Consider the following 13,773-nt stretch of genomic DNA (forward strand, 5'->3'; position numbering starts at 1 on the left):
CAGTTACCATAGTTCCGTGCGTTTCGAGCCGTTTCGACTTCTGCCCGCGTGTGATGACAAATATGGAAGCTGGCGGAAGCGCTGGTTCCACCCACTGACCGGCCTCGCTTTGAGAAACGCCTCACGGATCCAGCAGAGCAGAGCCATGTAGTACAACCAGAGCAGCGTTTGATTGATGTGCAGGAAACGTATTGGGAAACGGGGAAGGAACGTCGCACTGTCCAATCAGAAACTGCATTGGTCGGGGTTTAAACGAAGTTAGTGGAAGAGGTTGGGTGACAGGGAAGTAAAAGGGGGTGGCTTACTGTAAGTTGAACTCACTAACCAACTTAAATATATTAAGAGCCCTTTAATGACTTTCCGTTGAACGACTTTTAGATAGATAGTTAGATTCGCTGTTCTTCGAAACATGGCATCAACTCCTGAAGAAGGCGAAAAAGAGAAGGTGAGCGGATGGCTCTTCTAAGTTAGCATGTTAGCTCGCAAGCTACTTTGGCAGCAAAACTTGGAGGAAATGTTTATATGGGTTGTAGGGGGGTATTACGCTGAAATGCGTGCGTTCTGTTTGGCGTCATGGTGAAGTATTTTTCGTGTTGGGGCTCACCTGCTTTTCTTGTACTTAGCTTACATATTGCCCCTAATCAAGTTAGCTAGTCTACGTAGCTGCGTAGCTAACTAGCTGTTTTGCAAGACGTGTCACATGAGTTGAAGTCAATGTACTTGTGGGTGTTTTTTTATTATGGGGCGCTGTGTGGTGCGTAAAGTTTGAATTATGCACCACATCGCGCCTTGTCTTCTGTTATCAGCCATGTTAGCGAACCAGAGAAAGTCCGAAAAGATCATGTATTTGTTAGTGCAGCTTGAAATGGCAACGGACATTCCTGCACGCAGAACTGATCTAAAGTTACGTCTGTAAGGCAGTAGCCACATGACTGCATTCTGCAGACCACCTGTTAAACGCGCAGGGAAGACACTGACATGAATTTGTAAGAAGAACGCGTCGATTTAAATAAATACTTTGAAATGTAAATCAGTTGTACAATATACCGTTCCTACACAGTACCAGTTCAGCCTGTTAGTGAAATGTCCTCAGCAGAACAACGGAAGTAATCTAATTTGGCCCACAAACTTCATACACGCAAGTCTTTATGTTATTGCTTACATTTATGTTACAATCACACATAGCTGTCAGATGTGAGGAGGGCAACGCAAATGCAGGTTTTTACAGCGTACTAAGTGCGTAAAGCGTAATTGCTCAGCTAATTATTCCAGTCAAGTTCACCGTCTTGTCTTTACAGATGATAGTGCATAAGTGAGGATTGTTAAGGATTGCTGCCCTGAATTATGTATTCACCAGTATATTGCGGGATATGCACAGGTAACGGATAATTAAAATACCGGCTCGTTTAAGGCAGGTGACTTTATTGGTATGAAAACGTTAGAGCACAGACGGTCCTTCGGGGACATTTGGCTTGACACAGCTGGTATCGGTCATAAAATTCTCAGACACGAACAGTTATACGTCAAACCTTCTAGTTATGAAAATCGCTTCGTTGTCCCCTCTTTCTGTCTCTATGAACAACGTTGTACTCAGTTCTGGAGGATACTTCTTTTCCGTTAAATTAACCAACTGCAGCTGTCAGACCAAATGTCTTATTATTCAGGAGCTGTAGTTATTCCAAAGCAAACACTCTCCCCTGTTACGTAAATTTCGTGAAAAAGTACTCTGCTGAAGTGGTCGAAAACCGAGAAGTCTCGAATCGACAGGAGCACTTATAAAATTCTCTCTTTTGTGGATTAATGATAATAATTCTCTGTAACAGAAGAATGGTAGCAACTGCCAGTGGTAATAGTTCATTACATCAGTCCATCAATCAGACAGAATTGTTCTCCTTGGTATCAAGTTGGTATGATTCATTTGAATAAGTGGAAATAAACTATTATAATACAAACTTAATTTCTCTTCTCATTGTCATGCCTTTTTAAAAGCCTCTGTAGACATCTTTAAGTAATATAACAGTTAGACTTGAGAATCTTTGAAGAAAGGATATGCAGTAGAATATGTGACCCTCTTTTAGAGAAAGAAACGATAGGTCCAGTGCATAAAATTTTTGATCTGGGTCTTACTAGAAGTAGAGGAGCATGAATCCAAAAGGAAGCTTCCGATGAGTACATGCACCTGCATCTGGCAAAACTTGGAATGTCTCCAGCTCTGATGTCACAGGAATGGTGTTTCCATTCCTGCCTTTTTAAATGCATCAGTTTTGAGTATTGTTTGTGCTTTCCGTACTTTCTTTTGAAATGCTATCGTCTATAAAATATATGAACGCAGATGCTTAAATGCTCAGACGGCTTTCTTAGGCCTGTCGCCTCAGTCGGTTAGCCAACAATGGACAGTGACATTCTTCATGTCCTGCATCATACTGCAGTGCAAATTGTGTGTCAGTGCATCACTGAGCTCTATTGTGTTTTGAATTGGATGCGAGTGAGAGTAAATGGAGCAGCCTTACAACCCTCCACTGTAAGGATTCTGGAGGCCTGTTTGTTTAAGGTTTCCTGAGGGACATTCCAGAGGAAATGGGGACTTCCATCTTATCTGTGGACCATTTCAGCTGACTCTGCAGTGTTAGACCGAGGCCTTCTGCTGCCGCTGCACCATATTGTAAAGGGTCCCGAGGACCCCGTCACACACACACACAGCGTGTTCAGATGTCCTCATCAGGCTGCCACTCATTTGACTGATCCTTTATTTCTACATGTCACGTAGAGCACTGCAAGCCATGGGTGTATTTGTTGCTTGAGGAAAATTCATAGCACCTGAAATTCATAACAGGTGCTCTAGATGTTTGACAGTAGCAAGTATTTATTTATTTAAACTCAGACTTACAGAAACAACTGAATTCAGAAGGGTGTCTGGGAGTTAACGTTATAAAGACATTTTGACCCCATCGAATTTAACTATAGTTTTCTAAATCTGTGACCCTAGCCCGAATGGTCTTACCTTCTTTGTGTCTAAAATACATAGGCGTACAATGAGTCAATATACACTGTTGTGCTATAGCTGTTATTGACTGTTTCACAGAATTCTTAAGATTGAGTTGGATAATTATATATGAGATCAGATACATGATGAGGAAACATGACAAAATTGTGCCACAGTGGGCCACTCTATCAGGATTTACAGTACAATTTAGTTGTTAGCATTGTTGTTCACCCCTTTCATTTATTTCAAAAAATTATGTTTGCATTTCCTCTTCCGTTACAGTTTATGGAGGTTAAGAATACATTTGGGTGCCACCATTGCTTTTACAGTGTTTAATTTGAAGAGTCCCATACTGTTTGAGGACAGTAGGTTGTTCTTGCATTGTTATTGTGAAGAAGAAGCTAAAGACTCAAGCACAAATTTAGAACCGTATTCTCAAGTTAGGGCAAAAATTACAGTGGAAAGAGACATCTAAGATAAAGGGTGGTGGATGTTTTCCTTTAAAGTGTGGATTTAAACTACTTAGCAGAGACTCTGGAAGCACATCTCAAACATCTGGCTTTGTAGACATTTATCTCGAGCCCCAAGCCACATGTTGAAGCTAACCATATCAGAATTAGATGCTTTTCCTTTAAGATGCATTCCATCTGCACTACGCTGTAAGACTTAGCGTTGTTCCCCAAACATACATGGCATTCTGTCTATGATCACACTAGCCAATGGATATTGTTGAAATGGTTCATTTCAGTGTCTTTTCACCCGGTGATGGTCAGATTGTCTTAGTCCTCACGACTTGGGTTTGCAAGGTGAAGACAGCTGAGTATCAGTGGAGAACTGTGAGAGTGTGTCTGAAGTGGATGACCTTTTTGTTACTATAGCGCAAAGGTCGTCTTCAGGCCTATGCCCCACTAGTCCATCTGTTCCTGGTAGGCATGATTTGAAACACAAGCTCAGCTTGAATGTTTTGTTTTTTCAGTCTGCAAGTGCACCAGGCAGGGTCTTTGAGGAGTAAAATATTGATGGGGGATAGGGTATGGGGGCAGTGTCAGTTTCGTCGAGGCTAACTTTGTCATCGAAGTCTGCTTTTTGTAAATAATACGCCAAATGTGGGAGTGTAGTGGTTGCATAAGCGGCAGACAGAACCCACCTGCAGGCCTGAGCCTCCTGTCAGAAAGTGGCCTGACTTGTTGTTGGAGAGACGGTTTGCGTTAGTCGCACTCAAACATGTAGAGGCAATGCAGACAGCTCAGTGGATCCACCGCTGCGCATGGCTCATAAGAAGACAGGTCTGTCTGTGGGCAGATTGTGCCTGTGGCTCCCGCTGCAGAACTGTAGTCCTCAGTAGCACACCCCCAGCCTCGGGGTCATAATTCTTCTTTTGTCATTTCTAAGATGTAGTGTTCCACCATTTGAATTATACGGCTGCTCACAGAAGTGCATATTGCATGCATGTGTTTCATTAACTCGCTGGCTTATGTTAAAGTCCTTCTCTGTAAACATTGTGTCCTGTCGGAAAGTTCCCTTTAGCCTACTTGTGTGCGGCAAAGCAAAATATTTTCTCAGGAAAAAAATGTGTGAAGATAGCTAGACAAGTGTACAGTCCTTTGTAACTCAGTTGAATGATTTTGTGTTGCCTCGTTCATGTGTTTGAATTTGCTCTTGCTCAGGTCCGCTCCGTGTCTGTAGACCTGAACAATGATGCCTCTCTGGTCATCGACATTCCTGACGCCCTCTGTGAACGCGACAAGGTCAAGTTCACAGTCCACACCAAGGTAAAGCTCACCCAAGATCCCTCCACGCAGGCAAAGATGGCACATGTCAGTTGTGTAGAGACAATGATTTTTAGCAACTGTTTCAACTGAGGTAGAGTTAGAGGGTTTGAGCCTCATTGGAGATTAGGGCATGGCCTCAGGGTAATAATGCTTACTCTGTGAGATGTCTGCATGCAGAATCTTTTGTTTTACATGCTATATGAACGACCACTTATTCCACTGCAACTTCTCCATCATGATACCAGATTAGCGGTTCTACATGTTTTAGGTTACAAACAGTGCTGTCTACTGGCCCAACCAACACCACGTCCAACATCAATCAGGGTGTTTTGCCTACATTTACATTTACCTTTACATTTATTCATTTCGCAGACGCTTTTATCCAAAGTGACTTTCAAGTGAGCCAGAGTACAGCAGAAGCAAAAAGCCTTATAAGGAGTCAACAGTCTTAAGTACTAGCCAAGCCTATGTAAGCACTAGCCAACCTAGGCCCTGGTCAGCCCTTAAAGGCGATGCAGCTGGCTGTAATGAAACCCCTGTGTGTGATGTTTTCTTTCCTGCTCTCTTCTCTCAGACAACATTGGGTACCTTCCGGAAGTCTGATTTTTCCGTTCCCCGTCAGCATGAGGACTTCATCTGGCTCCATGACACGCTTGTGGAGACAGAGGACTACGCAGGCCTCATCGTGAGTCACTAGCTAAAGTAATTCCAGTGCGAGGGCTGTCTGATGAGAGCCACAGACTCAGTCCTGTCACCTTGGTGTACTTCCGTGATGTATTACCTGAAGTGTTTGACAAAGCTCCATATGGTCCTCCATTATATTGCAGCTGTAGTAGGGATTAGGTGCACTGTGGGTTTTGAGCATTCCATAGCTGGGTGCATGCTTGAAACATGTATGAACTGGCCTCACAACCATGAATAAGCTGACCCTCTGATGTTACTACATCACCGTATGTGTAGACCCAAGGTTAGTGTTTAAGCAGGGTGTAAGAAATGTACACCATGTTTGCAACAAAGGGAAGAATGTGTAGCTGATGACGTCCGTTGAATGACAGCTCTTTCTGCTTATTTCTGTGTAGTTCAGGAGCTCTGCTTGGGCTTCCTGGAGCTTGCTGGAGTGTGTCTGGTGGCTTTGTATTGTGTTGCCTCTTAACAGCTGCAGTTACACAGCTTATTTAGAGATTTAAGCTATTCTCATCCCCCACCCCACCCCACTCCAGATCCCTCCAGCTCCCCCTAAGCCGGACTTTGAGAGCCCCAGGGAGAAGATGCACAAGCTGGGTGAAGGCGAGGCCTCTATGACCAAGGAGGAGTACACCAAGATGAAGCAGGAACTGGAAGCGTGAGTATTTCTCACCATGTTGCAGCTGTTAATCTGTGGAGGCAGCAGGGGACACCATGTGGCAGTGAATAAATGTACTTTGTGTGAAAGACATGTAACATTTCCTGATATGAATAGAATAGTGCAGATTCCATTATAGTCAATTGTGTCCTGAGCACCACCCCTGCTGTTGCTACATGACTTTAGTGCAGTTGCTAGCATTAATGCCATTTCTGTCTTGTCAGCGTGTACGCTAACAGGGTAGGAAACCATTGTGCAGGCTGGATCCAACCCATGGACCCACTCCTAAATCAGAAATGAACTGTCACAGGTTAATTTTGGGTTGGGAGAGGTATCACTGTCTGGTCTTTCCTAGCGAGTACCTGGCTGTGTTTAAGAAGACGGTCCAGGTGCACGAAATCTTCCTCCAGCGCCTCTCCTCCCACCCTGTCTTCAGCAAGGACCGCAACTTCCAGATCTTCCTGGAGTATGACCAGGATGTGAGTGTCCCTTTCAGTGTGGGGCAGGAAGTCCACCTCGTGCTTCTAGCATGGATTTCCTGTAAAACTGCTGGTCTCGCATGTTGTAGAGAGGGAGAGTGCAGGCGAGAGACCTTTGACAGAAATATCCTGCTGATATCAGCGCCACTTACAACCTGTTCACTTGCCACTGCTTTTTTTATGCTGAAGGATAAATGTTTATGGTTATCTAGTTCTTCATGACAGTGTGTAGTTTTTTAACCCCAGATGTTTTGTGGTGTCAGTGAAGATTTGTCATTCAGCTCCACACTTTCCTAGGGGCAGATTTAGAAGTATATAGGTTACTTCAGTGCTGCATTATTTGAAAATATTACTGTATTTTATTATTTCCTGATTGACTGAACATTGTTAGTCATTGTTAATAATTTGGTCTAAAAAAATATGGTCTTTCCATCTCTAACTTCCCATAATTCCTTTTAAATTATATGGATAATGTTGTAAAAAAGTCTTGCTCTGACACAGATTGCAAAAAAGATGTAATCTTCCCTCTGATTATGTGGTTCTTATTTGTTCTGTATAATTTACCTCGACTGAGAGCTCAGGTCTACAGCTGTGTTGCATAGCACTTTACAGGCACCGCATTTAAACGTATTTTATTATTTTTCCACAATGAATTTTTCACAGTTCTGCCTAATTTTTCTAAAATGGGTCCTGTAGCTAAGCGTGCGGAGGAAAAACGCAAAGGAGATGTTCGGAGGCTTCTTCAGGAACATGGTTAAGACTGCCGATGAGGTCATCATCTCAGGCGTAAAGGTTTGTCTTCTGTTTGAAATATCACTGCTCATGATAATGGTATACATTTACATTTACATTTACATTAAAGTGAGGCAGAGTATAACATAAGCACAAAAAACATAAGGAGTCAACGGTATTATACATTACTAATGACTTGATAGCCTCCTCTTCAGTGTTGATTACGTTCAGTGTTGGGTCCAGTGGGAATGGAGGAGTGAATTCTTGTTTGATTTAACTTGTGCTCTCGCTTGGTCCTCACAGGAAGTAGATGAGTTCTTTGACCAGGAGAAGACCTTCCTGCTGGATTATTTCAGCAAAATCAAGGATTCCACTGCCAAAGCTGAGAAAATGACCCGTGCTCATAAAAGTAAGGAAAATTATATTTGTATGAATGCACTGTCATGCCTCACAGTGGGTATGTGTGTGTGTGTGTGTACATGTGCATTGGTCTGGCACATACCTGCAATACTAGTGTGCATACGAATGCACTCTTGGTGTGTATGGGTTAAAGGTGTGTGTGTGCGTGCTTTGCATGCCTGTGTGTGGACCTGCTCAATGATTTTTGTGCACTATTGGTGTGTGTTCATTGCACTGATGCTCTCTTTTTTTTTCCCCCAGATGTGGCTGATGACTACATTCATGTCTCTGCTACCTTGAACAGCCTGTCTGCAGATGATACCACAGCGCTTAAGAAGTGAGTCCTGATTAGCTATAGTGTGCACTATGTCACTGTTTGTGTTCACTTGATAGTTTTCTATGCAACTTCACTTAGCTTTAGAAAAGGGCCATTATCCAATCATAACCATTCATAGCTGGCACAACTGATAGCGATGGTTGCAGCCTGTCTGATATGTCTTCCCCTCCACTTCAATAGCTAGTTTTGTCAGCTTTAAAACAACACAGCTGTATTCCGTTCAACTCAATAGTGTCTTCTGTACCGCCCCTGTGGTTGGCACACCCTTTCTGCAATCGTGTAGCATGTTGTAAAACTGTGTTGTCACATGGAGATTTCAACCCTGCCCAGGTGTGAGTCCATGCAGTAGCCTCGCAGGTAACCCCGTTGACATACCCTCCCATAGTACTGGGAGGTGTACCGGGAACAACTATTATAAACTGTCACGAGCAAACTTGGATTTGAGGTGTGTTACATTGTAAATATTCTCCTGTACAGTGTCGTTCAGGAGCACAGCAGATACAGTGTGCGCACGACCTTAGCCCAAAACTTTGTGCGTAACCTTATATTCCTGGAAACATCAGCAAATCCAGCACCAGTAGAAAAAACACGTTTCTGCTCATAGAGTTCTGCGTTTAGGGATCGAAGGGGAAACCGCTCATTATTCTCCCTGTGCTTGGCAGGCACCTGGAGAAGCTGGCAGACCTGTTTGAGAAGCTCAGGGTAAGGCCGACGGCGGCATGTTACTCAGTGGTGCGGTGCTGCTAGTGGACGCTGCCCTTTGACAGGTGTCTGTGTGTTCTCTGACAGAAAGTGGAGGGCAGGGTGGCATCAGATCAGGAGCTGAAGCTGACAGAGCTGCTGAGGTACTACATGAGGGACATCCAGGCTGCCAAGGTGAGGGCCCCTTCTCGTCACATTCTTCTGCACCTGGGAGTGTCGCTTTCAGTATTGAATACTTTTGAGTATTGCAGCAATAAAAGTCTCATAATGGGGGAAAAAAAAATTAAAATCTTACGTTTATTCTTAACATGTTGTCGAAAAGCCGTGGAGAATATGAAGCTGATTCGATTGGGGAAACTTATCCGGCTCTTTGTGGCCAGGAAAAATTGAATTACAATGCGAATGAGAGGTGATTATATTATTGAACCATAACTACTCCCATATTGATGAACTTATCAGAGTGTAAATGCATATGAATTGGGTAAGTCCCTCAATGCATAGTTTAATTGCTTTTTGTTATGAATTGGCCCATAAAGGTTTCCCATTATTTAAACGTTTGCCTTTCCTCTAGGACCTTTTATACAGGCGTGCGCGGGCCCTTGCTGACTATGAAAACTCCAATAAGGCCCTGGACAAGGCGCGGCTGAAAAGCAAAGACGTAGCCCAGGCTGAGGAGCACCAGCAGCAGTGTCTGCAGAAATTCGACAGTCTATCCGAGTCTGGAAAGAAAGGTACCGCCTCTGGCCGAGACAGTGCTTCAGTCTGGGTGGCAGTCTGTATTTTTTTTTTTGATGTTTCAACTGCGGAGTTGTCACCTGACTTGGCTGGCCAGCATTTTGGAATTTTTGGAATTCAGCCTGTATCATTTATCATTTTAAAAATGTTACTGCCGGCAGTACTGTACATTCTGTTTCAAGTGTCGAAATGTGATACACTCACTCACTGCTTTACGGCATTTTGACTTCTAGAATGTAGGTTTAGCCTTGCAAATGTTTTGTCCCTGGTTTTGCGAGTCAGTAAATACTCCCTTTTTTATGTTAAAGTGAAAATGAAACGCCAACACAGGGTACTGTTTCAGTGCACAGGACCAAGTACAGATTTTCATAAAATACAGACTTGAAAGTGAAAGCAGCATTCATGAATAATGCTGTCTTTCTTGTAGCTGTTGGTCTTGTATTTAAAACATGGGCACCCTATCCACAACAATGGTGCTGGGCATGGCAGTGACATACTCTTTTTAACAGGGCGTTGACCATGGTGTCACAGTTGATTCCTGGCAACATTATTTGTTTTAAGTCATACTTGGCTTTCACTGGAGAAGCTGTTTAATTACAACAGTATTCCCACGTGTCTGTTAGACCCCTAAAATAGCATGTTTATTCCACTGGCCTGAGAAGAGGAGGCAAGACTTTGGTAGTTTATGTGGAATAAAAGAAAAAGAAAACTTGAACATCTCTTCATGCCTGTGGGATTTAAGAGAAATCTTGAAAGAGTGCCCAGGCAATATACTGAGGCTACTGTGATTGACCTGTGTCCTATTAATATCAACATGGCGAGGGGAAATTGGCAGTATTTCTAGGCAAATTTTAGTCATGACATTTTTTGTCTCTCAGAGCTGACCAGTTTCAAGGGAAGGAGAGTGGTGGCTTTCCGTAAGAACCTGATTGAAATGGCCGAACTTGAGATCAAGCATGCCAAGGTAAGTGTGGACGTGTGTAGGACCTGTGCACAGTCTCTATCCCAGCCACGCATACACTCACACACACATAGACGCGGACACATATACACGCACACACTGCACATGGACAGACACACTAACTCATAGACACAGACACCACGTTTCTCGCTCCATGAGCACAGACTTCTGTGAGTTTCTGTCTTCATCCTCTTGCCACTAAACTATCACAAATTGCATGTGTTGTCTCGCCTCTGAAACATGTAACGCTGTTGTAACGCGGCTTTAATGTGTACGCATATGCACGATTGCCTCAGTAAATAGCCAGCTGTATAAATGGATAACATTGTTAAAAAACTGTAACTCATGTAAGTCCCTCTGGATAAGAGCGTCTGCTAAATGCCCATAATGTAAATGCCAATAATATAAAATTCCAAAATAAAAAATTCACCCTGTGTCTCCTGCTGTTCCTCCAGAACAACGTGTCTCTGCTGCAGGGATGCATCGAGCTGCTGAAGAGCAACTGACAGACTGACAGCAGTCATGTGACTAAGCTGTGGTCATGTGACCCTCTGTGAGAACGGAACCTAGACACCCCGCCACTACCCCCCCGCAATGCGGGGGTCAGCTGTCACCCCCCCAAAACCCCCCACAAGTGCAGCTGCCTGTCAGCTGTCCCCATGTGAACGCTCCAGTCCTCCTCCCCCCCGCACTATCCAATCCAATCGCCATGTCCTCCATCCTCACAGGCCTATCGAATGGGTATTTTAGCTTTGTGACTGCATGGGGTGTAGCATTACGTGCTCTTGTTGTGACTACACCCAGGGACCAACGTTTGCGCTTGGCACTCTATTTTTATTATTTTTTTTTTGAGGCCTTTTCCAGCCCAAGATCCTCTGCTTCTCTCCTGTGACAGCACATTCAGCCCCTGCTGTCCCCCAGTTTACAGCCGCGGCCATTTTCCTGTGCAGTGACGGGTGTTTTTCCACTTGCGCCTTGATTGGTAGAGCTCAGAGAAATGCCGCCTACATGGGTTTAGTTGGATTCGGTCATGGAATCCATCTTTTCGATCTCTGTCCTTCCAATTTCTATTTTTTTTTTTGACTACTCTATAAATGTGGCTTATGAGACAATTTTCTAGTTGGATAATTCAGACAGTTGAAATGCTGTTTCAGTTATTCATGGAGCCAACCTCAGATACTGACACGAAATGGAGACAGAAGTGAAGAGAGGAGGACTGGAATAACTTAGTGCCTAAAAAAGCTATTTATACCTCCCATTTTCAACTGATATGATTTGAGGTTTGCTTGTACGCAGATAATACATAGATGGTGAGTTATTACAGCACTAGAAGCATGGAGACTGGCTGTTTTTATGCCTTATAAATATGACTAGTATTTCCACAGGAATCCAGAGACTCGACTGACACTGATTTTCTTTGGTCAAAAGTAATATTCATTTAGTACATTGGCAGCCATTCATGCTTCCAGTTGACTAAGGAATCCTATTTTTAACCATGGAAAATGCAATTACATGTACCCTAAAGTTAAAAAAAAATGTTGAAATAAGAAAACATATTGCTTAATGCATGGAATTTCACTCGTAGACAGTCATCTCTGAAATTCTGGCTTTGACAAAGTACAGACATACACTGCCAAAGAGTGTATTTCAGCGTTGGAGGTTTTCTTACTGGTCTCAAACCAATTTTATAGAAGAAATTATTTTTAGAAAACTTCCAAGAATTGACACTCTAGTTGAATGAATTCTGTGGAATTAAATCTCGTTTTCAGTTCATTTTTTGAAATATTCATTTTCTAGAGCGGGTGTTGTTGTGTTCCATGATCATTAATTTCATGAAGCACCTCCTCAGTTGTGTCCCAACACTAACATATTTTTGTTCATTAGAGGAATGATTTTTGCTGCTTGCGTTTGCAGGTTTTCAGGGACATTTTCCCTGAGCTCTTGAGTGCCATACTTCTAATCACAGTGTGGACGGGACTGTGTGTTTTTGCCTAACTGAAACATGAAAGTTTTATTGACAATTTGCCATGATTTGTTTGTATTTGTGAAACACAAAAGCACAATGCATATTCTGTTGTGTGGAAGGCCACCCTGTTCCTAAAGTACTATAATCTTGTTGTTTTTTTTTTCCATTCTCTTTATAAATGCTAAAAATACCTTCTGCATGTGGTGACTTGGTACATTTTTGCCTAATAATTGAATCTGTTGGTGCCCAGATTTAGTCTAACTACTAAACACCTTGTCCTTAATTTGAACACTTAACCAAGTTTTAGTTTTAACACATTTAATAAGTATTAAGCAAATTAAAAAATCGGATGTGGCAGAACTGTGCAAGCTGTGGATGATACCATATATTTGAAAATTCAGCTACTCAACTCTCATGAGTGAATTACTTTGATTGGTGTTTGCATTTTATTTGAAAATGAAGAAAAATCCATCAGTTGTATTATTTGATGTCAGTATTCACCAGCCAAAAAGTTCTATACACTAATAAGTAATTCACTGAGATTATTAGTTTTAATTATTAGTTAATAAGCGAATGCAGTTGTTACTAATTACGCAGTAAGGTATGGAGCTTCATACAGCGCTTGGGGGGAAAAAAAATCAGGATGTGGTAGTGCCGGCGCGCCAAGGTTGCCTACCTCTGCAGAATGTTTTACACTATATCCATCTCTACTTGCTGGATGTGTTTACAGCACAGGGATCATAGACATAGGGATGAATGGAAGACTGAGGGCTACAGAGTCAGATTCACTCAGACAAGAAGCCCGATGGCCACCATGTGCACACATACTACATGTGTTCCACTCACAGCTTGAGCGGTGTCTGTTGTATCGGGACGAACCAAGGCTGACACTCATGGTTGTTTTCTTATTAGGTTTACAGCTTCTTTTTCTTATATCAAAGAAAGGGGTATGTTTTTTCCCCCCCTCCCCTCACCCCTCACTATGTTTGCTCTAATCCTGTTGGCTTTGTAGCCTTCCAACATATTCTCACTAACCATGTTACTGACACTATTGTGCCACCATCTCATTGCTTGCCATGCTTATGCTCTTGTTGTTTGATATCTGTGTGCATTAAAGAATTCATAGGTCTATACATTTTTTATTATTGTTGTTACTGATGCAGAAATGTTTTTTGACAGACAACAAACTGTGGAAAGTCAAAATGGACCAAAAGGTTTTTTTTTTTTTTTTTTATATATATATATGTATATGCGTGCAGGTAATTCAATCAGATCATGTGAAAGCAATAAGAAAAATGTAAAAAAAGCACTCTAAAGGTAAATAATTTGTGGTAATTTCTGAGAATCATAGTTTGTAGAGTAATA

At 42.5% G+C, this 13,773-nt stretch overlaps 1 protein-coding gene across 1 annotated transcript; it reads left to right on the plus strand.

The window, feature by feature from the left end:
* The first annotated feature begins 269 nt into the window (after nt 1-269).
* On the plus strand, nt 270-11,981 carry snx5 (sorting nexin 5). The gene is made up of 13 exons (XM_036547370.1): nt 270-445; nt 4,651-4,755; nt 5,330-5,440; nt 5,976-6,097; nt 6,453-6,576; nt 7,273-7,368; nt 7,612-7,717; nt 7,969-8,044; nt 8,707-8,746; nt 8,834-8,920; nt 9,318-9,477; nt 10,360-10,445; nt 10,898-11,981. Exons 1-13 carry the CDS (start codon nt 410-412, stop codon nt 10,946-10,948), a joined length of 1,200 nt encoding a protein of 399 aa, XP_036403263.1. The 5' UTR covers nt 270-409; the 3' UTR covers nt 10,949-11,981.
* The last annotated feature ends 1,792 nt before the right edge of the window (nt 11,982-13,773 follow it).

The sequence above is a fragment of the Megalops cyprinoides genome, chromosome 15 (genome assembly GCF_013368585.1).
Source record: "Megalops cyprinoides isolate fMegCyp1 chromosome 15, fMegCyp1.pri, whole genome shotgun sequence".
NCBI classification, from domain to species: domain Eukaryota; kingdom Metazoa; phylum Chordata; class Actinopteri; order Elopiformes; family Megalopidae; genus Megalops; species Megalops cyprinoides.

Excerpts from the sequence above, each read along its gene's own strand:
- snx5 (XM_036547370.1), top strand. The coding sequence starts at position 410 with ATGGCATCAACTCCTGAAGAAGGCGAAAAAGAGAAG. Across the intron at positions 8,921-9,317 it reads GGGACATCCAGGCTGCCAAG|GACCTTTTATACAGGCGTGC; the intron begins GTGAGGGCCCCT and ends CCTTTCCTCTAG. Across the intron at positions 9,478-10,359 it reads ATCCGAGTCTGGAAAGAAAG|AGCTGACCAGTTTCAAGGGA; the intron begins GTACCGCCTCTG and ends TTTGTCTCTCAG.